This window comes from Onychomys torridus, chromosome 13 (assembly GCF_903995425.1).
Source record: "Onychomys torridus chromosome 13, mOncTor1.1, whole genome shotgun sequence".
NCBI lineage: Eukaryota > Metazoa > Chordata > Mammalia > Rodentia > Cricetidae > Onychomys > Onychomys torridus.
In genome coordinates, this window is record NC_050455.1 from 469,816 (window position 1) to 497,554 (window position 27,739).

Here is a 27,739-nt window from a genome sequence, read left to right on the forward strand (position 1 = left end):
TTTTTTTTTGGGACATGGGCAGAATGCAGACACACTCTTTGCCAAAACAACACAAGAATGGTCTCTAGGCCACATGCTAATATTAATATACTTCTCTAAAACTTCTTGAGCCAGGTCCAACAGTTCAAAAACCCATTGTCTTCCACGCTCCAAATAGTATGGCCCATTAAACCTTGTTTAAAGCATTCAACTGCTTTCTTAGCCCAAAGTTCCAAAACCCACATTCCTCCAAACAAAAGTACCATTAGGCCTATCATAGCAATATCCCAGTCCCTGGTACCAACTTCTGTCTTAGGGCTTCTATTGTTGTGAAAAGGCACCACGACCATGGCAACTTTTATAAAGGAAAACATTTAACTGGAACTTGCTTACAGGTTCAGAGGTTTTCATTATCTGTATGCTAGAAGTATGGTGGCATGTTCTACCCCTATGGCTAGGCAGCAGAAAAAGTGACACCATCACAATGTTTTGCGTATTTTAATCCATTTCCTCCATCTGTTTCATGAGTGCTGCAATTTTTCATTTGCCTCTAGCTTCAAAATCTGCTCTTGAATTTTTCAAATTGAGTATTTAGTTTGTTAGTCTGCAAAATCTAGTATCTTGGTCTGCAATGCCTGCTTTCAGACTTACAGCCCAGTATACAGTATATATATTGCTTCATTTCTGGTCTATAGTTACCTTATTTTTTAGTTCATATATAAATTTATGTGGTATCTTTTTGTGTGTGATAGGTGTTTAGGAGGTATTCAGCCTTCACTAGTTTTAGTACCAATAGATTGTTTTTTTAATTTTTAAAAGATTTGTATTTATTTTAGAGAGGGTTTCACTATGTAGGTATGGGTACCCTGGAACTCACTATGTAGACCAAGTTGGCCTCAAACTCAGTGATCTACCTGCCTCTGTCTCTAGAGTGCTAGGATTAAAGGTGTGCACTGCCATGCCCTGCCGAAGATTGTCTTTATTCATGTGCATCTGTGTGTGCTTTTGTGAGTGTATGCCATATATATGTGTGTGTGTGTGTGTGTGTGTGTGTGTGTGTGTGTGTGTGCGCCTCCAGAGGCCAAAAGAAAACATTAGACTCCCTAGAGCTAGAGTTACAGGCAGTTGTACATCTCCTGGCATGGTGCTGGAAACTAACTCAGGTCCTCTGCAAGAGAATCACATACTCTTACCCACTGCCATGTCTCCAGCCCCTTAAGAGTTATTTTTAAAAAGTAATTTGGAGTCACTAAAAAGCTGTGTTAAGTACAAGAATTCCCATATAGGCATCTACTAGGCTCCTACACGATCACTATTTCCTAAGAGCGGTACACTCATTAATGAGCCAGAACTGAGAAAGTATTAGCACTCATGGCTTAAGTTGGGACACACTGATCTTTTTTTTATCATCATCATAACATGCAAGGTAATTTTACTGCTGTGAAAATTCTCAGTGTTCCAAGTATCCTTCCCTCTTTCCTCTTGGAATCTTACGCTATGTTGCCTTTTTAAGTTGCCTTCTTTCACTTAGCAATATGCATGTAAGTTTCTTTATATTTTTCATAGCTTGCTGGCTCATTTCTTTTCAGTACTGAAGAGTATTCTATTTTCAGGGTGTACCATGAATTCAATTAAACTATCCTTCAGGACAAGATAAGACAAGATACTCCTGAGAAACTCAGCAAGTATCAAGGGTCTGTAGGAGAACTATCAAGATAGAACCCAACCAGCATGCTGGATATTACAGAGGGTTTCACAGGGAACATTCCCAATGGAACTCTAAAGAAATGCAAAGAAGTGTAAGCAGCATTTGAGATAGCACCTGACTGGATCTGGAAAAGACAGAACTGTCCACTACAGAGGAACTCCAAGGGTGAGACAAGTTATGGGAACTGAGGGTGGACTGTTTACATTAAAAAAAGCCCAGATAACAGAAATAAGTAACATATAATAATGCAAATTAAATAGGCCTTAGAAAATCAAGAGTAAACCAAACCTAAAAGTAGTATATAAAAAGAAATAGGGCAAGGGAAATGGCTCAATGGTAAAGTGCTTGACTTGGAAGTATGAGGACCTGAGTTCAATCCCTCAGGACACATGCAAGAAAAGCTATTAGGTACAGTGGTATTGCCTGAGACTTGATGGCCAGCTACTTAGCCAAATTGGTGAGCTCTAGGTCAGTGAGAAACCATGTTACATAAAAAATGTAGGGAACAATTGAGAAAGACACCCAACACCAACCTCTGGCTGCTACAAGTGCCTCCCCATCCCACCCCCATCTCTCTTGGGTGGACTTAGTGTTTTCCAGGAACAAAGTGGAGAGAAATCTAGAAACTGCATTATTTCTCAGACAACCTTGAGCTAGGGTTCTGGATAAGACAATGTTTAACCAAAGATGTAGTTTTCTAAGACAGGATGGACAGTGATTCACATGTACGGATATGAAATTCCTAAAAGGCAAAGAGTAAAGTGTCAGGTTGGTCTATAGATGTAGCACACTTGAAGTACTGCCAAGCATTAGCTTCTTTGTCCCAGCATGCTCTGGCCATAATAGGGCTGGAATATACTTGAAATATAAAGAAGCAGTTCTGCAAGGTAGCCTTAGGAGTCCTTCAAGACACTCAGTTCTCAGCAATGTGATGCTCAGACTAACGTTTTCATTTAAAAAATCCTGATAGCCAGGCAGTGGTGGCACACGCCTTTAATCCCAGCACTTGGGAGGCAGAGGCAGGCAGATGTCTGCCAGCCTAGTCTACAGAGTGAGTTTAGGACAGCCAAGGCTACACAGAAAAACCTTGTCTCAGGAAAAAATAATCCTTATATTCAGTATTAACTGTGCTGGTCACTCAACCTCGACACACTACTTAATGGGGTTCTAAGAATGTAGTAAGTCAATGGTCAGGCAGTCAAGGATCAGCACCTTTATCCCCCATTTGCAAGTCACAAGTTAAAGTCTGTCACAGTTCATAACATCTTGGAAGACAACAGGAGACATGTGAATGAGAAAGAAATGAACACTACTATTTTATTCACAGCATAGCAAGCAACATGAGCTTTGTGCTCCACCCAGGGGTGGGCAGTGCAGTGTGGCGCTGGTGTGTACTGAACTCAGGATGCTTTTGTGTAATAGGTGAGGAACTGCATGGAACCAATCTTTTTGTTTTTAATTATATGTATGTGTGTATGCTACCTTTGGAGTTATAGAAAGTTGTTTGCTGTCTGACATTGGGTGCTGAGAACTGAACTGGGTCCTGTAGAAAAAGCAAATGTGGTTTTAACTACTGAGCTATCTCTCCAGCCCTGGAATCTGAATCTTTTATAATGAGCTTAAGCAAACCTGCTTCTGACATTAACCAGGAGAGAGGTACTGGCAGTAAAGGGGCCTCTGAAAGGACAGTCTATTGCCTAATGCTGTTGATTATACAGAATCTCTGGTTATTGTATGGTATTTGTGATGATCAAAATACAAGTTACCACAGCCTCTGCTCACATGTGCAGAACTGCAAGAGACCCATAGGGAATTGTTTTCCAACAAACACTGGCCATCTTACCACTTGAACAATAGCACCTCTTGTTGTAGAGCCCAAGCCAAGTTTTTTCTTTAAAAAATAATTTTAATCTATTCACAAAATTTAGGAAACATTTGTATACAATCATGGAATAATTTTTAGTATGCCATCTATTCATTCCAGCCATCAGAAAATAGCATAGTAGTCAATATTAAAAGTATCCATCCATAAATTATTTTATTTCTCATTAAATGAGCACAGAGTCATTAGCATATTAATAACAGATATGTTTATTATTACATATCCATCACTGCGGCTTTTAATACCACTTGAAACATGCAGATCCCCTAGAGAAGATTGGTTTTCCAGTGCTTATTTGATACATATTACTGCAAAGCCATTATAAATTACTGAGGAGGTATTTGGTTAAAAAAATAATAAATCACACTGCCCATACAAATCAACTCTTGTTACCAGAACAGTATTCATATGGTAATTCCTATGTTAACTGGAAAACAACATGGATATACTTCATAATTCTTTACTACTGGTGCAACTTTGTATAAGTTTGTTGCAGATAGTTTTATAGTCTTTCATTATTGATGCAGGTAGTTTGGTGCAAAGATTGTACAATTTATGAAAGTCCAACAAACCTCTATATATTTTAAATTAAACCAATTACCAATGAAAAAACCCACTGACACACATAATTTTTTGTAAAATCTGTTTTCTGAAAAGTCTGTACTTATGGCAGTAAAAAAATTCTCAAATTAAGGCACTAACAGGATAATGCAGCTCCCACTGAAAGTGTTCTAAGAATAATTTACATTTCAAACAGTGCATACATTTTTCTATGTTTGTTAACTTAATGTCTTTTCACTCAAAACCACAAAGAAATACATTATATAATTACAGATATGATGTACCCCACAAAATGCTTTTAAACTTGGTTCTCTTGTACAGTTAGTTCTTAATGTGTCTAGTAGTAAAGTAACTCAATATGGCTTGGCAAAAATGCATAGATTAAATGTAATTCTTTTGTCTTCTCCCAGTCCCAAATCTACAAACTTGCTGAAACATATACAGTATTTTGTAAAGCATAATGTAAGATATTTAATTTCTCCATAAAACCCACTGTGGGCAATCAACAGTAAGGCTTTTAATTCTACAGTGAGGGCACTGAGCTTCAAGTGACATCACTGTGTTCTTAAAATAGTTCTGTATAGTCTTGCAAGAGCACACAAATTTAAGTCACTTAAAAAACAAAAAACTTGTCTCATTTTGAGATATTTTCTTTACTCCTTCCACAAGCTGATCTTGACAGTGATGGCCATTCCACTGAAAGTGAAAGTTCCTTCTTCCTGCTCACACATGGAAAACTGTTCTATCATGACTGACAGGCTTTTTCTTATAAATTCAAAAAGGCAGCACCTTAAAAAAATATAGACCTAGCTAAGCTTTCCCCAACTGTACTTGCATTACATAGTAAGAATCTAATCTACCTGTAGGCAAAGTTGCAAGAAAAAAAACCAAAAACAATCCTCAGTGTGCTTTTCGTGCCAAAGCAAGGACAGAGTAACAGCAATCTGAACCCTAAAAAGCCTGTAGTATTTGTGTCAAATAAACAGCCTGTCTGTTCAGCATGGTTAAACAGCCTGGTTTAGCAGGTAGCATCCCACATGATTCCAACACAGCAGTAGGTCACATGGTTAACTGTTGGGAGAGAAAAAAAAATCTTGTAATTTGAGAAAGACGCTTGGTTTGAAAATATAATTAAGAACCAACAACTGGAGGGAAGGGTGACAGTGTGGCTCATTGGTAGACTATTTGGCTAGCATGCAGGAGGCCCTGTGTCCAAACCCCCTCAGCACTACCCCCACTCCTTCTAAAAAATTAGAGAAAGACAAATACACATACTTACATAAAAGAAAAAGCAATGACAAAGTTTAAAGAAAACAGAAAGAAAATAATACCATGATTTCCTTTTGTGTTTCTATTCTTTTTCTAAAAACATTTTCCTTTTTTTTTTTTTTGTCTGACTTTTGAGACAGGTTTCTCGGTGTTGCTGTGTAGCCCTGACTGTCCTGGAACTCACTCTATAGACCAGGCTGGCCTTTAACTCAGAGATCTGCCTGCTTCTGCCTCTTGAGTGCTGGGATTAAAGTTGTGCACCACCACGGCCTGGCAGCTAAAACATTTTCTTACTCAAACACTTATTTTAAATTGTTTCAGTCCTATACCCTATACCCAGGTGGCTGAAACAGCATTCTACAGAGTTCAGCTGAATGCTATGATATACTGTAATAGTATGGAGGCTTGAGCTTACAAAAGAAAAGGGCATGCATCACGTCAAGGAGTAAGATTTGGTTAAAACAGCAGAAGGTGAAGAAAGTAAGTGAATTAAAGGCAGCTTCAAGCTAAGCATGGTGGTGCATGCACACCTTTAACCCCAGCATCCAGGAGGCAGAGGCAGGAGAATCTCTTTTGAGTTTGAGGCCAGATTGGTCTATAGATACCAGGGCTACACAGAGAAACATTGTCTCAAAAAACCGAGAGAGGGGGGATTTAGTTAGGACCTATAACTGTTGTAGCATATAAAGTATTTTTGAAAAAAAAAAAAAATCCCATCAAAGACTTAAAAAGATGGATTTAACTGAGAAGTTTATTTGTAATACAATATTCATCAGTACTAACAAATAACACTGATTTTCAAAAGAACCCAATTCCAACACAGTGTAAGAGATGAGTAACATTTTACGATGACCCATCTGCATTTAAAAATGTAATTCTGGTGGGTTACATAATAACAAATAATAAGGGCTAAACTATGTCACATATATCCTACTCTATGACAGAAGCTCGGTATGAAAGTATACTATGTATTAATTCCTAATAGCAATCAGTAAACTAATTTATAAAACTCAATAATTTGTATATTAAGACCTACCTATATATAAGATGTTCTTTGTGATGAAAGTAATTCAGTTTCTGATTTTAGTATGCATGCTGCCAAAGCTAGTGAAACATTTTTTAATTAGTATTAGTATTAGTATTAGTATTAACAGCATCAGTAGTAGTAGTATTTGTTTGTTGAGACAGAGTCTACATTTAGCCCTGACTGTCCTGGAACTTCCTCTATAGACAAGGCTGGCCTCAAACTCAGATAGATGCACTTGTCTTTGCCTCTAAGTGCTGCCTAAAGGTGTGGCCATCATGCCTGACTAGGTTTCTGATATTGTCTGCATGTACATTTGCACACAGAAGAGGACATTGGATGCCAGGAGACCACAGTTATAGATGGTTGTGAGCCACTATGTGGGTGCAGGGAAGTGAACTCAGGACATCTGGAAGAAGAGCCAGTGCTCTTAACTGGTGAGCCATCCCTCTAGCCCTAGGTTTCTAATTTCAATAGACAGTTTCCAACAATTTTTGTATTACTAAAAAGGTTGACATTTCAGTCTTTACCTAGTTTTTCCAGATGTATTTTTGACCACTTTCCGGAAAGACTGATTTGCAGTGGATCTTGTTGACATGGTTCGAGGAGAGGCACGGACGAAGCCAGATGGTGGGTTCTTAGGAATCTTCTTAACTAGATGAGTTACCCATTTTTTTTGTTCATCCTGAGAACATGCTAACAGCAGCATATCTCTTGCTGATGTTACATCGTAACTTACTGCATTAGAAAACAAACAAAAGAAATCCCACAAAACTCACAATTAAAACCATAATAAAATATTAAAAAAAACCTATTAAATTAATAATTTTCAAGTTCTTAATTTTTAAGCTATTATAGCTAATTATCCTTGGACAATATCTTTGTTTCAATTTGGCTAAGATTGAAATTTTTCTAAAAACCAAAAAAGATTAAAACCAATAGTCATAAACTCAAGAAAAATTAGAAATACAAAACTTTTAACAGTAAACAAGCAAATGTATCTGCAGAACCTACGCCTCTTCCTTAGAGAGGTCTGGGGACATTTCCTCTGCCTCACTGTGAGGTGCTGAATGTGTGGAGCACACTGTTGAGGTACATGAGAAAAGGAAACATGGAAACTCCAAGCAAAGCAGTGGGACTCACCTGAAGCTCTTCTCTCAACATAAAGCTTTTTAGTGGTATGCCCACTGAAAAGGGGATGGATGATTTGCTTTCAAAACCCACTAAAAGCTGAACCACTCTCTGATAAAGGACTGCTGCAGGGTCCCTCACAAGTCAAAGCACCACACTTGAGGATCTACCTACAGAATCTGCACCGCTGATTCTCACATACTGCACCTTACCTTTGCATGGGGAAATCAAATCCTCTTTCTTGTCTAGGTGATCCCTGTGGCACTTAACATGGCATCTTCGACATTCTAGGGCAGGGGGTGGCTTAAAAACATGCCACAGAGGTTTGGCACAGGCCTCGCAGTTGGCAGGGAAGTGGTAGAGTGTAGGAATGAATTCATGGCCTTTGTGATTCTGGAAGTTAGTTTTTTCACCTTGTTGAACCGGTTCCATTTCTATGTCTTTTCTACATTCACCTTCATTTGCATATAGTATCTACATTCAGGAGTGGAGGCAGATCGAAAAAAAAATCATAATCTGTAAATAAAAATTCTAAATGCATGAAAACACGGATAACCATTTCACAGAACACATATTACTTAGGTAAAAGAGCCACCACCAGGTGGTGGTGGTGGTACATGCCTTTAATCTCAGCACTCAGCAGGCAGAGCCAGGGGGTTATCTGTGAGTTTGAGGACAGCCAGGTCTACAGAGCAAGATCCAGGACAGACACCAAAACAACACAGAGAAACCCCGTCTTGAAAAACAAAAACAAACAAACAAACAAAAAATTATAATGTAACATCTGTACCTGAAATATTTTAGGAATTTCTTCAGTTTCAGCTCTGTATACATCTCCTTGGGTTACAGGTCGGACATGAAACAATTTACTAAGACAGAGATAAATGATATAAACCTAATATAAGAATCTCATTGGTAACAAGTTGCAAAGAAGCAAATAAAAAAGATGTTCAACAAAAATAATCATTTGGAACACACACACACACACACACACACACACACACACACACACATATACATACACACACACACACACACATATGTACATATCCATATATACGCACACACCCATGACATCACAATATAGCTTTCAAAATTGTTAAAGAAACAATAGGGACTGGAGAGATGGCTCATTGGCTAAGAGTGTATACTGCTCTTCCTGAGGACCAGAGTTTGGTTCCCAGTACCCACATTTGGTGATTCACAATTGTCACTAACTCCTACTTAAGAGGCTTCAAAGGCACCCACACACACATAAGTAAAACTAATAACACCAAATGCTCATATATTGTTGGTAGAAATCTAAGATTGCATATACACTTGAAAAACAACATGGCCATTTGTTTCATAAAACTAAACTCACTCTTATTTTTACTATTCCACTCAAGTTCATTATTCACAATTAATGCTTTAAACAGATGGCAATATTACCAGAGTGATCTCAACTTTGTTTATATTCTAACCGGTACCAGCTCCAAAAATATTTATTTAACATAAACTTATCTTATGTACTGTGCATTTTAGGGATGGGTGCACATGCCATGGTGTATGTGTGAAAGTTAGAGAAGAACTTTTCTGGAGTTTATTTTCTTCATCCACTTTGTGGGTTCCAGGAATCAAACTTAGGACAGTCCTTCATCTAACTTTATGTATCTCTTGAATAGCACTCACCAAGCCTCATTTTGAATTTATATTGTACACTTTTTCAGCTAGTTGTCTTGTTTCTTTTTCTTGTATGTAGAACCTACTTATTTTTACATACACTCACTATATATACACCTCTATGATAATATAATGTATGAGAATGAACACAAAGAAAAAAACTATGCTTATTAAGTCTTTAATATATTACTAAAAAAAAGAACAGCTTTTTGTTTATATTACTTAACATAAACCACTGATGGTGTCAGTATGCTGATTAAACTATATTACCTTTAAAAAAAGATTTAATTCTCTGTGTATAACTGTTTTAGTTGCATGTATGTATGTGCACCATGTGTATGCCTGGTGCTTGTGGAAGCCAGAAGAGGCTATCTGAGTCTTCTAATAACTGCAGCTTTCTCTAGTTGTGAACTACCATGTCGGTGCTGGGGAACAAACCTGGATCTTTTGCAAGAGCACCAAGTATTCAACCTCTGAGGCACTTCTAGAGCCTCCAATTTTACTTTTTGAGATGCCCAGGGACCTCAAAAATCACTGAATACTTGAAATAAAAATTTGCTTTTCAAAGTACATAGATCTTGTATACAAAATTTTCCTTCTACCATTCTGCTAAGGTCAGATTTGATTTAACTTACACTTGTGCCTCTCTGTGTCAGTGTGGGTGCATATGTGGAGTCAGGGGACAACTGCAGAGTGTTGGTCCTCACTGTTCCACCCTCTCTGAGACAGGGTCTCTTTGCTACTGTTTAAGCCAAGCTAACTGGACTTCTGGAGATTCTCCTATCTGCCTCCCAACTCCTTGTAGTGGTATGCTGGGATTAGAGCTTGCCCTACTGCATCCACCTTTTATATGGGTTCTGGGGACCAGAACTCAGATAGTTAGTCTTGCCCAGCAAATGCAAATTTTACTCACTGGGCCATCTTGTTTGGAAAAATAGGTAATTGTTTAAAACAAAACAAAACAAAACAAAAGGTCAAGCCACTCTAAAAATAACTCCTAAGTAATTAGTCAAGTGACTGTAAAAATTTGTAAAAAAATAAAAAAATAAATAAAAATCAAAGGCAACTTACTCTATGTCCAACACCATTGATGGACTGGATTGTTCCTTATCTTGTTCATCATTATAGAACAAGATTTTTTTGCTGCTTACCACGACATACTGAAATGACAAAAAGAGAAGAAAAATGAAAAGACCAACTTGATTTAAAGTGACTAGCATATTTCCCATTTATGTCTACTTTATACTGTATTAATCTAAAACCAAGGTTAGTAATAGAGCAGTTAATACAAGTTCTATGCTTCAAAGTAAAATATGTAACAAAATATCAATGAGAAAAATTTAGGTATATGTTACCTGTTTCTTCCAGCCATATCTTTTGATATTTCCTCTATTTGGTACAGAAAGCCAACCTTCAATTCTTGACTCTAGGAGAAAAATAAAATAGGTATACCAGTCAATTAAATTATAAAACCAAAAGAAAAACTACAAGTTGTCTGACAGCATGCAGCAACAGGCAATAGAAAACAGCTAAATGAATACTGTAATTTGTTCTTTCATGCTTCAATCACACAAATTAACTTTAATGGCCAAACAAAGACTGCAGAAAAAAATCCCAAGCCACTTTCCCCATAAAACTAATGTTTAGTACTCAATTGAAAAGGTACGAAGTAACAATGTCTTTAAGAGCCAGGCAAGACTGGAATGGATTATAGCTTAAATGGATACGATATACAATATTTTAAATATTATATAACATTCACAAAAAATATTTCAGCAAATAAAAAAGAAAGAATAAAAAGAAAAAAAAAAATGAAGCAAGTTGAATGATTCCGAGCCACAATTTACACAAGAGCAGGCAAAGTACTGAGGTGTCCTATTACTCACAGAAGACAAGAGTAGAAGATAAATAAATAAGGAATGCAGGCAGAATCAACTAGATACAAAGAATAAGAGACAAGCATTTTATTTGTTTTCTCAGTAAAATATCCTAATAAACGTTTGAGTAAAACACTCAACAATTTCATTAAAATTGTTCAAATTTTGTTAGGAGGCACTTAATTCTATAGATAAGTCTAATTCCAAACCATCTCAAACTAATGAAGTATTATGTCTTTTATGCTTATTTAACTCAGTAAACAGAAAAGAACACAGAAATTGATAGGTTAACTGGCAATATTTACACAATAAACTGACGACTTATAACCAAAGCCTTCTCTGGCAACCATTGCTGCTGTTCCATGTTTATTCCCTTTGTGGTGCTATGCATCACTCAGGGCAGTGGGAATGCAAGGCCAGTGCTCTAGCAATTACATCACCAGCTTGTAACTTTTTGAGACAATCTCACTATACAGCTTACTTGAATTTAGTGCATCCCAAACTAGCCTTGATTTTGAGATCCTCCTGCCTCAGCCTCCTGAGTATTGAGAAACCGAGTGAGTAGCACCACATCTGGTTAATGAATATTATCTATCTAATGCTGTGGGATGTTCTGTATGTTAAATGACTGGCTAATAAATAAAACACTGATTGGCCAGTAGCCAGGCAGGAAGTATAGGCAGGGCAAGGAGAGAGGAGAATTCTGGGAAGTGGAAGGCTGAGGAGAGAGACACTGCCAGCCACCATCATGACAAGCGAGATGTAAGGTACCGGTGCCCCACGAGCCACGTGGTAAAGTATAGATTAATAGAAATGGGTTAATTTAAGATAGAAGAGGTAGAAAGCGAGAAGCCTGAGCCAAACAGTTTAAATAATATAAGCATCTGTGTGTTTATTTTATAAGTGGGCTGTCGGACTGCCAGGGCTTGGTGGGGGGAGGGGGGAGCTGGAGAGAAACTCTCCAGCTTATCTAAAAATTATTAGAAGTCTCTGGGGAATAAAGATGATTCCTTTTAGAGATGGCTGTATCAGGTTGAAGACAAGAAAACTCAAGTTCTTCCTATATTAATCTTATATTTAAAACATAACATAGAAAGGTAAACAATTTTAAAGTACATTGCTATAGTGTGATTGATTATATTATGGCTGAAATTATAATTCTAGTAGGAACATTTATTTTTCCCTCTTCACATAAAGCTGAAAGCTCAGTCTTAAGAGTAATAATAACAATGGTGTCATTACTGAGCATTTGATTGCCAAAATGCTTTACAAGTGATAGTTTGTATTTCAGATTTATATAGTCCTAGAATACAGGATGTCATATTTTTACATATAGTTCTACTGTCATCTTCCACTTAAAAAATTATGACATCAAGGACTAGCAAAGGTGACTGACTATTCAAAGCCTCCTCTATCTGTACCTGTAAAAGCTCTAGGGTTCAAACCCAGTATGTCTTAACTTCTGAGGTTATGTTTCTAAAATACAACGCTAGCCTATTCTCAAACAGGCCTCACAATATCAAGTTACTGGGTGGAATATTCATTTTGTTGCTACTTCCACCAGGTTACTTAACATCTCCAAGCTTTTGTTTGTGTTTAGTCACCCTCATGAAAACTGTGGTTCATTAAATGAAATTGTGGGAAGTTAAATTCAAGTTTTCTCTATTTCTACCTGGCCTTTTCTTTAATACTACTACTATTTATTTTGTCAATAATTATTTTTCTCTTAAATAGTTCTCCTTTCAAGTTTTGAGAGAGCAAGGATCACACCCTAATGTTTTCTTCATAAAGCCTATGGCTTCTGATACACAGAAAACATATAGTTGATAATGTATTATTACTTTGCTAGTCTGTCATTTTTCTAAATTAGCCAAAGTAACTCTAAATAATGATTACAATTTAAAAACCAAACAGACAGTTTCATATTACACAATGTGGGAAAGAAAGACTGCTCATCATATATTGATCTTCATAAATCTTTTATCATAGAAAAGGAGAAATACTACTAGGGAATTTCCCCACTAATATGGAAGCTCTTATTTAAAAAAAAAAAAAAAAAAAAAAAAAAAGCCAGGAGGTAGTGGCACACGCCTTTAATCCCAGCTAATCCCAGCACTCGGGAGGCAGAGGCAGGGGGATCTTTGTGAGTTGCAGGCTAGGACAGACACCAAAACAACATAGAGAAACTTTGTCTCAAAAAACAAAAACAAAAACAAAAACCAACCAAACAAAAAGATTTATACACAGCATTCTGTCTGCATGGACACCTGAATGCCAGAAGAGGGCGCCAGATCTCATTACAGATGACCTCTGGAAGATCAGCTGATCCCCTGAAAACTCTTAAAAATGTGGTTTAGGTGTCTAAAACTATGCGCGCGCGCACACACACACACACACACACACACACACACACACACACACAGAAATCTCTGAAGAGATGGCTTGGATTAAAGGCTAAGCTCAACACAGCAACGACACTAGCTTCTCTGTCTCTTCTCCTTATAAATGTATCTAAACTAGCTCTGAACAGAGATCCTGAAAGCCACAACTAACTGTGACCTAGGTGGCAGTGTGTAAGTTAAGTGCTATAAATTCACCTTTGCACATCACACACAGAAGTTAGTTCTCTAGAAAAAAGCCAGAATTTAGATTTTCATCAACAGTTTGCCACAGAAGTGCAAAACTAACTTGGATTTTTTTTTTTTTTTATTTAAAGATTTATTTATTATGTATACAGTATTCTGCCTGCATGTGTCCCTGCAGGCCAGAAGAGGGCACCAGATCTCATGATAGATGGTTGTGAGCCACCATGTGGTCGCTGGGAATTGAACTCAGGACCTCTGGAAGAGCTGTTGATGCTTTTAACCACTGAGCCATCTCTCCAGCCCCATCTAACTTGGATTTTATACAATATATTTATAAAGTAATTTTCTTTTGTTTCAACACAGGTGTCCTAGAACTTGCTCTGTAGATCAGTCTGCCTACAGAGTGCTGGGATTAAACACATACTCGACCACTGCCCAGTTTATAAAGCAATTTTAACTTAAAAAAAAAAAAAAAAAAAAGTCTGAAGCATTGCAACAACAACTGACTCTCACCCAAATAACAAACTGAGCCCAACTGAATATAAATTAATAGCTAACAGGTAATTTCCATCTTGTAAGACCACCGAAGTTTACTTTACTGTATTACACTTTGGTAGAGACCCACTGTGTAGTGTTTTAGTTACAGTCTCCATATTCACAGTGTGCCAGATCACCACCTGCTGGAGAACCAGACACACACATTTCAGTGCTAAGTGAGAGAAGTAACATGCTTTTCTAAGATTTTTAGAATTGGGAAATTTAGGAGAAATTTGATCTAACCGATGACAAAATACCCATGAAAAGCATTATAGAGGTTAAGGACTGGACAGCTAAAATACGTTTAAGATTTTTACATTAAATGATGCTTCAGAGAAATAATGAAAAAAGTGTCACTTTGTATATATGACCATTTATAAAGCCAAATCACTGAATTAAAAATATAGCCTATACTTAAAAAAAGTCACTATTTTAACCATTGAATAACAATCTATTCAAACTTCTCCTTTTATGAATTCATCTACTAATGTTTTTAAAGATTTATTTATGTAATGGGTGTTTTTGTCTACATGCACATCAGATTTCATAGGATTACAATTATGGAAAGTTTTTTTTGTTTTGTTTTGTTTTGTTTTTAAGACACAGAGTTTCTCTGCGTAACAGTCCTAGCTGTCCTGGAACCTGCTCTGTAGACCAGGCTGGCTGCAAACTCGGAGATCTGCCTGTTTCTGACTCCCAAATGCTGGGATAAAAGGTGTCCGCTATCATCACCTGGCTACAGATGGTTGTGAGCATAGGGTTGCTGGGAATTGAACCCAAGACATCTGAAAGAGCAGCCAGTGCATTTAACTGTTGAGCTATCTCTCCAGCCCCCATTTACTAACCTGAAGTAAAATTAAAATTTTAGTCCTCTTCAAGAACTATTCTAGACAAGTGAATGATATACAACTTATGTTAAGGATGTTTATAAAATCTTATTTGTCAAAAACTATTTTTAAGCATATAGTGCAAGGTGAATTAAATATGAATTTTCAACTGAGGAGCAAAATATCTAATGCAGGAAGGAAAGTAATTTACAATATTTTTATGTATATGAGTTTGGCCTGCTTGTATGTAAATACACTCATAGAAACCCAATTTTGGGCAAGCAAATATAATAAAGAATGAGGGCAAAGACACCAATGCAAGAGGGCAGATATTATACATGGTCCTTTGATATTATACAAAGTACCACTTTCCTGAACAACAACAAAAAAATACAAAAGTAGTCTATCAGCTTTATGAAAATACAAACAACAGTGTATTTTGTTGAAATATATTACTTGTCCAACTTAATAAAGTATCTTTTAATTCATGTGTTACTCAGGAAATATACTAACAAAATCTATTTTCTATTATCTGATTTAAAAAACACATCTAGAACACTGAACTAAATGCATGTTTAAAATTTTTTAGATTTATCTTTTTTTTTTTTTTGCGCTTTTTCAAGACAGGATTTCTCTGTGTAGCTTTGTGCCTTTCCTGGAACTCGCTTTGGAGACCAGGCTGGCCTCGAACTCACAGAGATCCGCCTGCCTCTGCCTCCCGAGTGCTGGGATTAAAGGCGTGCGCCACCCCCCCCCCCAGCTTTCTTATTTTTTATGTGTTTTATTTTATTTATTTTGCCTACATATATGTTTATGCACACTGGGTGGAGGTCATATGAGGATGTTGGATTCCCTAGAACTGGGTTACAGATGGTTGTGCTGGGAACTGAACCTGAGTTCCCTGAAACAACAACAATGCTCTTACCTACTGAGCTACCTCTCCAGCTACACATTTTAATATTTGTATCCTATTCACTTCATCTGAAGTCCAATTAAGCCAAGAATGTATATTTATTTATTTATATTTGTTTTAATTTACTTTAATAAGGGAAAGGGGGGAAAAAGAAACATTAGGCATTTACTTCTCATTCTTTGGTTAGATTTTCTCTCACCCTCTGTCCTCTCACAGTATTACCTTTTCTGTAGTTCTCCAAAATTTCAACTTGACAAAGACTACTAAAGGTTTCTCACTAAAACACTGGATAGGCTTTCTGCATACAGCTGCTATGGTTCTGCTTATTAAGTACATACACATAAACTTCTATATGCTAATATATATATATGCATCATAAAAACACATTAAAGCCAGGTATAGTAGTGCACACCTTTAAGCTCAGGATGGGGATGGAGAGTGTGGGTGTGGGGTGGAACAGAGGCAGGTAGATCTCTTGTGTTTGAGGCCAGCCTGCTCTACAGAGCAAGTTCCAGAACAGCCAGGGCTACAAAAAGAAACCCTGTCTTGAAAAACAAAAAAATATTTTATTTTCTTTAAACATCCTCAGGCACAGTCTCTTAGTATATTTGAATAACCTGCTCATGACTGGTTTTATTTTACAAAATGCACCTAAGTAAACAAGTATCACATGTCTTGGTTATTAAAAACAATTCCTTCTTAAAGAGTCATGAAGAAAATAATGAAATGAAAAATGAAAAACATTTCCATAACGTTTGAGCAAACCTGGATGACAGAACAGAATTCTTCTTACCTGGAAGGTTTCCATCAGTCTCATCAGCACTAGGAAAACTAGCGACACTAGTTGAATCCGAAAGGTCCAAAAGTTTTGCACGCAACTGCTCAATGTCACTCTCTTTGCTAGCCAACTGCATTTGAAGTTCATTTCTGTGTGTACATTCTTCTACTAATTGCTATTTTTGAAAAAAAGATCAAGATAATAAAAATCCGACTTGTAATTTCAATATTAATAATTGAAATGTAAATGAGTAATTAAATTGCAAGTGTGAAACATGCTGGACACCATAGATGTTTATTACTATGGTTGGGTTTTCTTTTGGAAACACAGTTGGCCAGGTCCAGAACTTCTTAGTTCAAGCAGGTTTGAGATAGGAGTATGCTACTAGTAGTGCTTGGCAACTACCACAAATGATGCTCTGCAGAAACCAGTTCTTTTTCAGATCAATGCTAAAGGTAACCACCTCCCCATTTTAAAATTTATATATATTAATGTTTTGCCTGCATTCATGTATGTATGTATACCATGTGCATGCCTGCTGGATTCTCTGGTACTAAGGGTTACAGATGATTGTGAACTACTGTATGTGTGCTACGAATCAAACTCATGTCTTCTGCAAGAGCAACAAATACTCTTAACCATAGAGACATCTCTCCAGCCCCTCACCTTATTTTGTTAAGAAAATTCTCTCTCTCCTCTCTCTCTCTCTCATTATATAATGCATGAAAAAATACTTAAAATGCCAGTAACTTATTTTCTGGCTTCAAGGGAATTAATCTTAGATATATAGAAATCTCAGCATAACATCATAAATGCGACTCAAAAGCTTGAATGTAAATGAGTCTTGAGACCATTTTATGTTTATAATTTTACGTTATTGACATGTCAAGAAGTATAAAATATTACTGGTATTTTGATTTTTGAAAAGTAGATACTTATAGAAAAATAAGCTACTTATATTAAGAACCTCTAACCTAAGCTTAACCAATGTAACAGTCATATCTCAAATTTAGTTGCAAATTAAAAACAAAAACCCTTGAATGTCTCTCTCAAATCAAGGCCTCTGATCAAGCAGCTGCTAATTAGTAACAATTACTCAAGCCATGACAAGTAAGAGTTAAAAGAGCACCTTTGAAATTTTTCAGGAGAAATGTTTATATTAGAGCATATATGATCAAAATGTGAATGTTATAAACTAAAATATAAACCTTTACACAAGTAAGTCTACTTTAAGCAAGACAGGTAACAGTAGAGACTGACACATAGAGGTGATATCTCTACATGTGTGCACACAGAGACCTTACCGCTTGCATGTCGTTCAGCTCCTTCTGGTGTTTCACCACCATTTGGTTAAACTTCTCTCTCTCTTGGTTAAGTTCCAGTTGTAGCTTCCTATTTTCCTTTTCTTTTTTTCTCAAATCTTGCGTATTAGCTTTCTTCCTATCAATTTTAAAATCTTTGCGATTCATTATTTCTGCCAATTTGTTAACAGCCTGTTCAAACATTAAAATAGTACTTGTAAGGTTCTATATACTGTACCCATTCAATTTTAGTCCTATTAAAATGTATTGGTTTTCAAAGTTATGCAGATGTTTTTTATTGGTCTGTGTGTAAACCTACATTTCTATGGAACAAACTAATCGTGAGTGGTGGTTCAGATAATTACTAATGTCTCATTTAGTCCAACATAAGAATCAGGCTTGCAAAAAAATCAACTGTTTAACAAATACTGCAGTATATTACTGCACACAAGATATAAGGAAATATAACTATGTTCCAAGTGCTGTGGATGGTAAATGAGGCAGACAAACAAGCTACACAGTAGAGAGAGACAAATGCAACAGTGCTATGGAAACAGTACCCTACAAAGACCCCCAGAGAAGCAAAGCTTCCCAGAGTGACTGTGTATGTGTCACATGTTTCCTTCCTTCCTTCTTCCTCCTTACTTACTCTCACTATGTAGCTGGCTGTCCTGGAACTCACTACATAGACCATTCTGGCCTCCAACTCAGAGAGCGTCACTTGCCTCTGCCTCATGAGTGGTGTGGGCCACTACACTCGGTTCCACTTTTCTTGAGAGGGGATGGATGAACAAGGAAAACACATGCAGGAATGAAGGCAGGTTAGCACTGAAAGTACAGGTAAAAAAGCCAGAGAGGTCTCTTTCCTTTGGACATGTATGGAAATCTGATTAGGTCATATAGAAACTCTTTTTCTTTTGTCATGTTTGTGTGTGTACGCGCGCGGGTGCTCACATATGTATACATGTGTACAGACGTCAAAGGCTGACATTTGGTATCTTCCTCAACTGTTGGGAGGATTCCCACAGAGCTGGTTTGATTCTGGAGTTTTAGCACCTAGTCTCAATCTGCCTTTTGTGATTGCCACCTTTTGCTTCCCCAGAACCTTCTAAGTGAATCTTGTCTGGGAGTTTTCTGAAGATGCAAGCCTATACAAACTTGATTGAGGATGAACCCAGAACATCACAGGTAATTCTTGACTGAGAGTTTGCATTTGGCATTGTCCCTTTGGGGAGCTTAGATAAAAGTTTTTAGGATACAGAGATTAACTTGCTAGAAGGTGTAAATTGGAGACAAAAAAGCCCTTTGCTAAGTCACAGTGGTTCAGTCCAGTGAGATGAAATCTACCCTGCAGCTTGAGGTTTCCTGATTCCACATACCCATATGAATACCCACATCCATTATACAACATTCCATAGCTCTCTACCTTATTATTTTTAAAGATTTATTTTTATTTTATGCATATGAGTTTGGTTACTTCTATGTATGTATGCCTACCATATGTATGCATAGTATTCATAGAGGCCAGAAGTCATGACTTTTTTTTCAATAGGAACATACAAAAGGAAAACAATAGATATTTTTTCCCCATTAAGACAGAAAAAGCCCTAATTTAGCCCTTATTCACATTGATTAGGTTGGCAGACTCCACTGGAGCCCTCTGCACTTCTCCAGGCCTCTGGGTACAGATCACCTTCTCAGGCTTCCCATGTGTGTCTATGTACGGATATGAATGTGGTATGCATGCAGAGGCCCCGGAGCTGGAGTTACAGGTGGTTGTGAGCCTCCCAGTGTGGGTGCTGGGAGATGAACCAGGTTCTCTACAAGAGCAGTAAGTGCTTTGAAGTGCTGAAATGTCTCTTTAGCTCTTGTTTCATTTCTGTTTCTGGGTTTATTAAGGTTAAGTATTTTTCCAATGTTCGCTAGGCAATATTTTTATAATGTATTGATTGTTCTTATTTATAAACATTAATGCTGGCAAGTATTCTCTTTAGTTTGTCTTATTTAAACTTTTGTTTAAATAACAGACACATGAACTTCTATGTAACAAATGTGCATATTTTCTTTGTCACTGTTTTGTACTAAAAGTGAAATCTGCACTTAAAGAGATTTTAAAAGTCAGTCAAGCACATTTTTAAAAGATTACTTTTAGTTTCAACATAAAAGACTGATGAGAAAGAAAGTAGGTCAGGACGGGTGTTGGTGCCACATGCCTTTAATTCCAGTATTCTGGAGGCATAGGCAGGGGGATCTCAAGTTTGGGTCTACAGAACAAGTTCCAGGACAGCCAGGGCTGTTACACAGAGAACATCAGAAAGAAAAAAAAAATGTAGGTTAATAATAAAGTTCCCCCTAGGATGAGGCATCTTGAGTAATTTAACACATATTTAGATTATTGAATAATAAATCTAACATGTTTCATTTAAAAATAAAATAACTGGGGCTGGAGAGATGGCTCAGAGGTTAAGAACACTGGCTGTTCTTCCAAAAGTCCTAAGTTCAATTCCCAGCAACCACATGATGGCTTATAGCCATCTACAATGAGATCTTGTGCCCTCTCCTGGTATGCAGGCATACATGGAGGCAAAATGTTGTAAACATAATAAATAAATAAAACCCTAATAACTAACTAACTAAATAAATGTCTGTCTTCAATTATTTAATTAAAAAAGTAGAGAGAATGATTACTGTAAAAAAACAAAAACAAAAAAACAATGCACTTAAGTTTATGAACTACTCATAACTTAGTAAAATGCCAAGACTCACAAACCCCACACCCCAACACACCTTTTTTTGAGATAGGGTTTCATGTCAAGATATTACATTTTAATGACAAAATCAAACAAACACTGACTTAGATACATAATCAAATGCAAAACAAAATGGTAAGCCACCACCCCTATAGTTTCTTATTCTCAAACTATCTCTCTGGCTTTTGATCTACTATACCTTGTTTTCATGTTTCCTACTGTCAATAACAGGTTTTCAATACACCTACACCACATTTTTCCTTTCTTGTCTGGGGATGGTGGTGCACACCTTTAGCCTTTGATTCCAGCACTTGGGAGGCAGAGGCAGGTGGATTTGAGTTCAAGGCCAACTTAGTCTATAGAGTGAGATCCAGGACAGCCAGCGCCACACAGAAAAACTCTGTCTCAAAAAGTAAAAACACCACCACCCCTCCCCCCCAAAAAAAACCAAAACCAAAAAAAACCTAAAAAAACAAAACAAAACACACAGAAACACCAAAACAAAACAAAATTCTCTTGGATGGGGAAGTCACGAGCCTCGTGCACACTAACCATCTGCTCTATTATGGAGCTGTGTCATCCATCATATACTTACTAGTAAAATTACAAGACAAGTTAATTTCTTACGTCTCATGTTAAATCTTCTGTTATTTAACAGGGATTCATGTTATTTGCTGTAATGAAAAGCTAAATCAACTATTAGTTTTCTGATTTTACCATACTCAAGTGTAAACCAATGGGAAAGGCTGATAGCCAAGTACCTGCGTTTTAAGGGTCCGTTCAGTACTGATATTCTTTTCAAAGGCAGCCTTAAGATTATTTATTTCTTCCTCCTTCTTCAACTTATATTCTGCCAATAAATTATGCAAAACATTATTGTACAGCATTAAGTAATTTTATCTGCATTTCAAACTAACAATGTCCTCAATTATTGAAATTACTATACACTAATACATAGTACCTTTCAGTAATTTCATTAAGCTTGATTTTGTATTAAATACATGTAGCCCAGGATGCCCTTGAACTTCCAATTCTCTTGCCTCCACCTCACAGGTGTTGGAACTACATGAATTTGCTCACTGTCCAGCTCATTAATATAATTATAATTTTTTTTTTTTTTGAGCTGGGGATCAAACCTAGGTCCTTGAGCTTGCTAGGCAAGCACTCTACCACTGAGCTAAATCCCCGTGTTATAATTCTTAAGGCTACATAAGTTAGTATATGAAAACAAGTATTTAAAAACCCAATGTAAAACATAACTAAAGAGTAATCTCAGAATTAGTTGTATATTTTTCTTTTTTGACACAGTCTCCAACCAGTCTGCCTCTGCCTCCTGAGTGCAGGAATTAAAGATGTTTTTCTCTTTTTTAAAAAAGGTGTGTGTACACATGTACATGCACTCTAGTATGGAGCATTTGGAGGCAATGAGAGAAGCCAGAAGAGGGCATCAGATTCCCTGGAGTTGGTGTTACAAGGGGGTTTTGAGCTGCCCAATGCAGGTGCTGGGAAACAAAGTTGGGTCTTCTGTAAGAACAGCAAGCTCTCTTAATGGATGAGCCATCTCTCCAGCCCTCATATTACAGATTTTAGAAAGTTTTTTTTAAAAGTTAATTATCACAAACTTATAAAAAAAAGATTTATTTTTATGTGTATGAATGTTCTGCCTGCTCATGTGTCCCAAGTGTATGCATGGCGCCATCAGACGCCATAAGAAGGTATAGGATCTCTGGAAGCTGGAGTTACAGAAGACTGTGAGCCACCACATGGGTCCTGGGAATTGAACCAGGGTCTTCTACAAGTGTAGCAAGGACTCATAATTGCTGAGCCTTCTCTCTAGCCACAAACTGTTATTTGTTAAGGAAACTCTAAATACCTTCCTCTGCTGTCCTCATCCTTTCATTTAGCTCTTCATTTTCTTTTCTTAGTATTTCGATATCTTTGGTTAGCATGTTGTTTGTTTCTTCAAGCTAAACAAAGCAAAAAAAGTTTAAGCTATAGATTCTTTGTTTTCACACTTAAAGCTAAAAATCTTTAATACTTAACATCTTCTGTAGGTAAAGTAAGTCAAACATTGCTTAACTATAAAAAAAAAAAATCTAGTTTCCAGTTTAAAATATGTGAATGAGCCAGGTATGGTAGTGCACACCTTATGCAGGAGGCAGAGAATATCAGATTTCTGAGTTCAATACCAGCCTGGTCTATAGAGTGAGTTTCAGGATAGCCAGAGCAACACAGAGAAACTGTTTTGAAAAAGATAAAAAAAGCAAATACATAATTATGTTTTAGGAACAATTAATTCCAAAAATGCAATGTGTACACATGTGTGTGTAGGTATGTGTTTATATATATTAAACACAATAAAGTAAAAAAGTATATTATAAAGAGAACTAGATAAAAGACTAGGAAATTTGAACTTATTCCTAGTTCTGCTATTAACTTATGTGACTCTGGGGGAATCATCCTCCTGTGTCTCAGTTTTCTCATCTGAAGATGATGAAAATATTATGTTCAGCATTGATTTTTCCAGGTATATTGTTTTCCTTTAATTGTATGACAATTGCACAGGAGGAGCATTATTTCTGCCCCTCACTTGGTTGGGTGAGGGAGGAAGTGGGGAGAAGACCGAGATATAAGATCTAGTAATGTAGTCCAGATTGGTCTGGAGCTATGTAGCCAAGGTTGGTCTTAGGCCTACTGATCAGTCACTAAGTGCTGGGATTATAAACCATACACTACCACGCTTGGCTTATTATGCGCTTGCGCGTGCGTGTACACATGCTGGAGCACATGCATAAAAAATGCAGAGCAGAGTATGGGATATCTTCTTCTATATTTCCTTAAGGCACTGAGGCAAGGTCTCTTATTGAGCAGGAAACTCACTAGTCCGGCTAGTCTGGCTAGCCAGTAGGCTCTCAGGATCTGCTTGTCTCTATTCTCAATGCTGTGGTTATAGACAAGGGCAGCTATATCTATGTTTTCATATGGGTGTTAAGAGATTCAAACTCAGGTCCTTTGCCTCTGAGAAGTTATGTGATATTGGCAGATTGCCTTAATTCTCTAAGCCTCAGACTTGAACCCAGGCATGACACTTCACAGTACTTCTTAACTTACTAAGAAGAGTTTCTGTAACTCCCACTTATCCCAAATTACTATATAGACTACAGTATGAACCGTAAGAACAGGGAATTTGTAGAACTGATTTTGATCACAATGGACTATCAACAATGAGTTTCTTACCCTAGGATAGTTACTTGAATTTCAAAGAAATCTAGTTCACATAACCACTCTTAACATAGTAAGAGAATAAAAAATGAGTTTAGGATAAGCATTTCCTCTGTTATAAAATGTAACAGAGATCTACAGTAAGAAAAAAAAATCCAGTGTACTGAATCAGACTTCTCACCATTATCAACTGTTTTGGATAAACAAGAGTGCAGAAAGGTCACTCTACATAAAAGGCCTAAGTAAATATGCATAAACATACACCCTGATACTTGAAAATGTTACCTATTTTGACTTTAATCAATTTCAGCCTATCACTTACCCTACTAACAGTGTGATCTTTATCTGTAATTTCTTGCCTATTTCTTGAAGCAGCTTTCTTGCTTTCTTGAGTCAACTCAAAATACTGTTCTTCCAGAATTCCTCGAGCCAATTGCTCAGACTCAGCTTTTGTTTCTGCTAGATCCAACTGAGTAGAAAGAGTTTCTCTGCAACAGTTTTAAGTGAAATGAATAATAAAAAATTCAGTTAATTTTCCTTACTTGATCACATAAATGACAATAATTATCTTGCTAGACATGGTAGCCTACTACATCTGTAGTTTTTTTGTTTTGTTTTTTCAAAACAGGGTTTCTCTGTGTACCCCTGGCTGTCCTGGAACTCATTCTGTGGATCAGACTGGACTCAACTTGAAGATCTACCTGCCTCTGCCCCCGCCCCCGCAAGTGCTGAGATTAAGTGTGCAGATCACCCAGCCTAAATCTGTAATTTTAACAACAGAAATCTTGAGGCAGAGAGACTGAGAATTCAAGGCTAGCCTGGAATACAACAGTGAGATTCTCTCTGGAAACAACAGACCAAAAGCATGCACATAATTCTACACAATTTCCTCCAAATGACAGAACCAAGGACACTACTACGACTACGACTACTACTACTACTACTTCTTCTTCTCCTCTTTTCCTCTTCTCCTCCTCCTCCTTCTTTTGGTTTTTTGAGACAGGGTTTCTCTGTGTAGCTTTGCACCTTTCCTGGAACTCACGTGGTAGACCAGGCTGGCCTCAAACTCACAGAGATCTGCCTGGCTCTGCCTTCCGAGTACTGGGATTAAAGGTGTGCACCACCACCGCCCGGCTAGGACTTTACTTCTTGTAAACTTTAAATCCACCACAAAATTTTTATGGAAGTAATGACTTTAATTTGTTAAGCCATTTATTTTTAGGGAAAAAAAAAAAAAAAGACTTTGCTGTGGATCTGGAATGTAAGACAGTGAGGCAAAGTTGAAAAGCTACTGTTTGACCAGGAGGTCAGATTCAAGACACTTATGCACATCACTAGTCATCCCTATTTCTCCTGGTAGGAACTCTGGGCAAGTTCCTTACACATCCTTTGTAAACTAAATTATCTGTAAGTAACTCAATGAGATTATGAAAACATACAGATTCAAACCACTGTAAACTATCTGGAAATATTAGAAAGCACACTTTGAAGTTTTTCAGAATTGCCTGAGGAGGTGGTCTTGTCTAGAATTCTATCATTTGGGAGGTGTGTTAGCATTTAGGCATCTGTCCTGACCTGCCGTTAGGTTCTTGAGAGGATATACCTCAGCTGCAGCCACTAAGAGCATCTGCTGTTTCCTTATAAAAGGTGGGCCTTGTATACCTCTCATCTCGCTCTTTCTTTCTTCACTTTCATCCCCCTTCTCTGCCCCTTCTCTCAATAAACCTTCCACGTGGCCCTACTATATGGTGTGACTCCTTCCGCTTGTTTTTAAAATACAACAAGGTGGAGGCAGAAGGACTGATTAAGGCCAGCCTTGGGCACAAGAGATTCTGTCTCAAAAAACTAACTTTCTAGAACTGACATTTACACTGGGACTACGTTACTTTTATTTTTCGGTTTTTTCCAAAGACCCTCTCTCAGATAAGCCATCTTGGTCATGTGTATACTTCATTAATTTTTGTAGGTTCTCAGTATATTTGAGGATAAATGATCCCCAACCATGACCACTACTACCTCTTTTCTTTTTTCTTTTTTTAAAAATTATTTATTTTGGCTGGGCGGTGGTGGCACACACCTTTATTCCCAGTAGTCACGAGGCAGAGGCAGATCTCTCTGTGAGTTTGAGGCCAGCCTGGTCTCCAAAGCCGAGTTCCAGGAAAAGGCGCAAAGCTACACAAAGAAACCCTGTCTCAAAAAACAAAACAAAACAATTTTTATTTTATGTATATGAGTGTTTTGCCTGCATGTATATAAAGTGTGCCATGTGTTGCCTGGAGCTTATGGTGGCCAGAAGAGAAAGCCAGATGCTCTTAAACTAGAATCAAGGTAGACTAGTCTGATTTGCTATCAATTAGCCTGATAAATTAGCCCCATCAGAATGATGGCACCCCACCCTCTTTCAACTTAAATTTATAAATGCCTTTCTAAAGTACAGATTCCTGTTCTGTTCCAAAGCAAAATGGACATACTTTTCACTTTGCAGCTCCTGTATTTTCCTTAGATTTTCTCTGTTTTTTTCTTCAATTTCTTCTTTAAGTTCCTTTACCTGGGTTTTATAAAGTGTCTGTAAAAACAAGTGAAAAAAATTAAGTGTTTACGGTGAGTTATAGTCAGCAATTTCTTTTCATTTCACGTGCATTGGTGTTTTGCCTGCATGCATATCTGTGTGAGGGTGTCAGATCCTCTGAAGCTGGAGTTACAGATAGTTGTGAGCTACCATGTGGATGCTAGGAATTGAACTGGGTCCTTTGGAAGAGCGGATTGTGGTCTTAAAACTGCTGAACCATTTCTACACCCCAATTTAACTTGTTTTAACTTTTAAGATAATTTAAATAGCTCACAACTATCTGTAATTCCAGCTCCAGGGGATTCAACATCCTCACACAAACATATATGCAAGCAAAATACCAATGCACATAAAATAAAAATAAACCATTAAAAACAAACAAACGGGTTGGCGATTTAGTTTAGTGGTAGAGCACTTGCCTAGCAAGCGCAAGGCCTCGGTTCAGTCCTCAGCTCTGAAAAAAAAAAAAAAAAAGAAAAAGACAAAAACACAAACAAACAGCCAGATGTTGATGGCATACATCTTTAATTCCAGTACTTGAGAGACAGAGGCAGGCGGATCTCTGTGAGTTCGAGGTCAGCCTGGTCTACAGAGTTGAGTTCCAGGACAGCCAGGGCTGTTACACAAAGAAACCTTGTCTCAAAAAAGCAAAAACAAACAAAACAACAAAAAACTCCAACAAGTGGTGGTGGCACATGCCTTTAATCCTAGTACTCAGAAGACAGAGGGCAGACAGCCAGCCAGAGCTACAGAGAAACCCTGTCTTGAAAAAACAAAACAAAACAAAAACAAACCCCCCCCCCCAAATACCCCTGCAAACAAACAAACAAACACAAAAACAAGTTAAATCCATGCAAAGGCTTGCAGGATAGATGGTACTAGGGGGCACAATTTGATAAATGTTAAATTGAAATGAAATAGCAGAACACAAGCTCTGCAAGCAAGGAACTTTCCCCACCAAATTCAAAAGCTTCAAAGCCAAACAAATTCATATAAATCTATAGACTGAGATAAACAGGAAAAGGATATTAAACATGTTATATCTACAACCTAAATATGCTCATGAGCACACATATTAATTCGTACTTATAGGCAAGCAGAGCCTCTAATGAAGACTTTTTAAAAATTTTGTTTTCCCTTTTTTTATTTTTTATTTTTTTGGTT

General features: G+C 37.2%; 1 protein-coding gene across 3 annotated transcripts in view; it reads right to left on the reverse strand.

Moving 5' to 3' along the window:
* Positions 1-3,693: 3,693 nt before the first annotated feature.
* Positions 3,694-27,739, reverse strand: part of Rock1 (Rho associated coiled-coil containing protein kinase 1) — a 118,452-nt gene continuing 94,406 nt past the window's right edge. For 2 of the 3 annotated variants that reach the window (XM_036204728.1, XM_036204727.1), the window contains exons 22-33: positions 26,478-26,572; positions 24,329-24,494; positions 22,658-22,751; positions 21,546-21,634; positions 18,038-18,226; positions 16,749-16,908; positions 10,572-10,642; positions 10,288-10,376; positions 8,345-8,423; positions 7,767-8,028; positions 6,954-7,161; positions 3,694-5,201 (exon numbers count right to left, since the gene is read on the reverse strand). In XM_036204728.1, the coding sequence (XP_036060621.1) occupies positions 5,198-5,201; positions 6,954-7,161; positions 7,767-8,028; positions 8,345-8,423; positions 10,288-10,376; positions 10,572-10,642; positions 16,749-16,908; positions 18,038-18,226; positions 21,546-21,634; positions 22,658-22,751; positions 24,329-24,494; positions 26,478-26,572 (1,506 nt within the window). In that variant the 3' untranslated portion in view covers positions 3,694-5,197. Of the gene's footprint in view, positions 5,202-6,953; positions 7,162-7,766; positions 8,029-8,344; positions 8,424-10,287; positions 10,377-10,571; positions 10,643-11,102; positions 11,152-16,748; positions 16,909-18,037; positions 18,227-21,545; positions 21,635-22,657; positions 22,752-24,328; positions 24,495-26,477; positions 26,573-27,739 lie in introns of those variants that run through there. The other variant, XM_036204729.1, reaches the window with a different exon arrangement.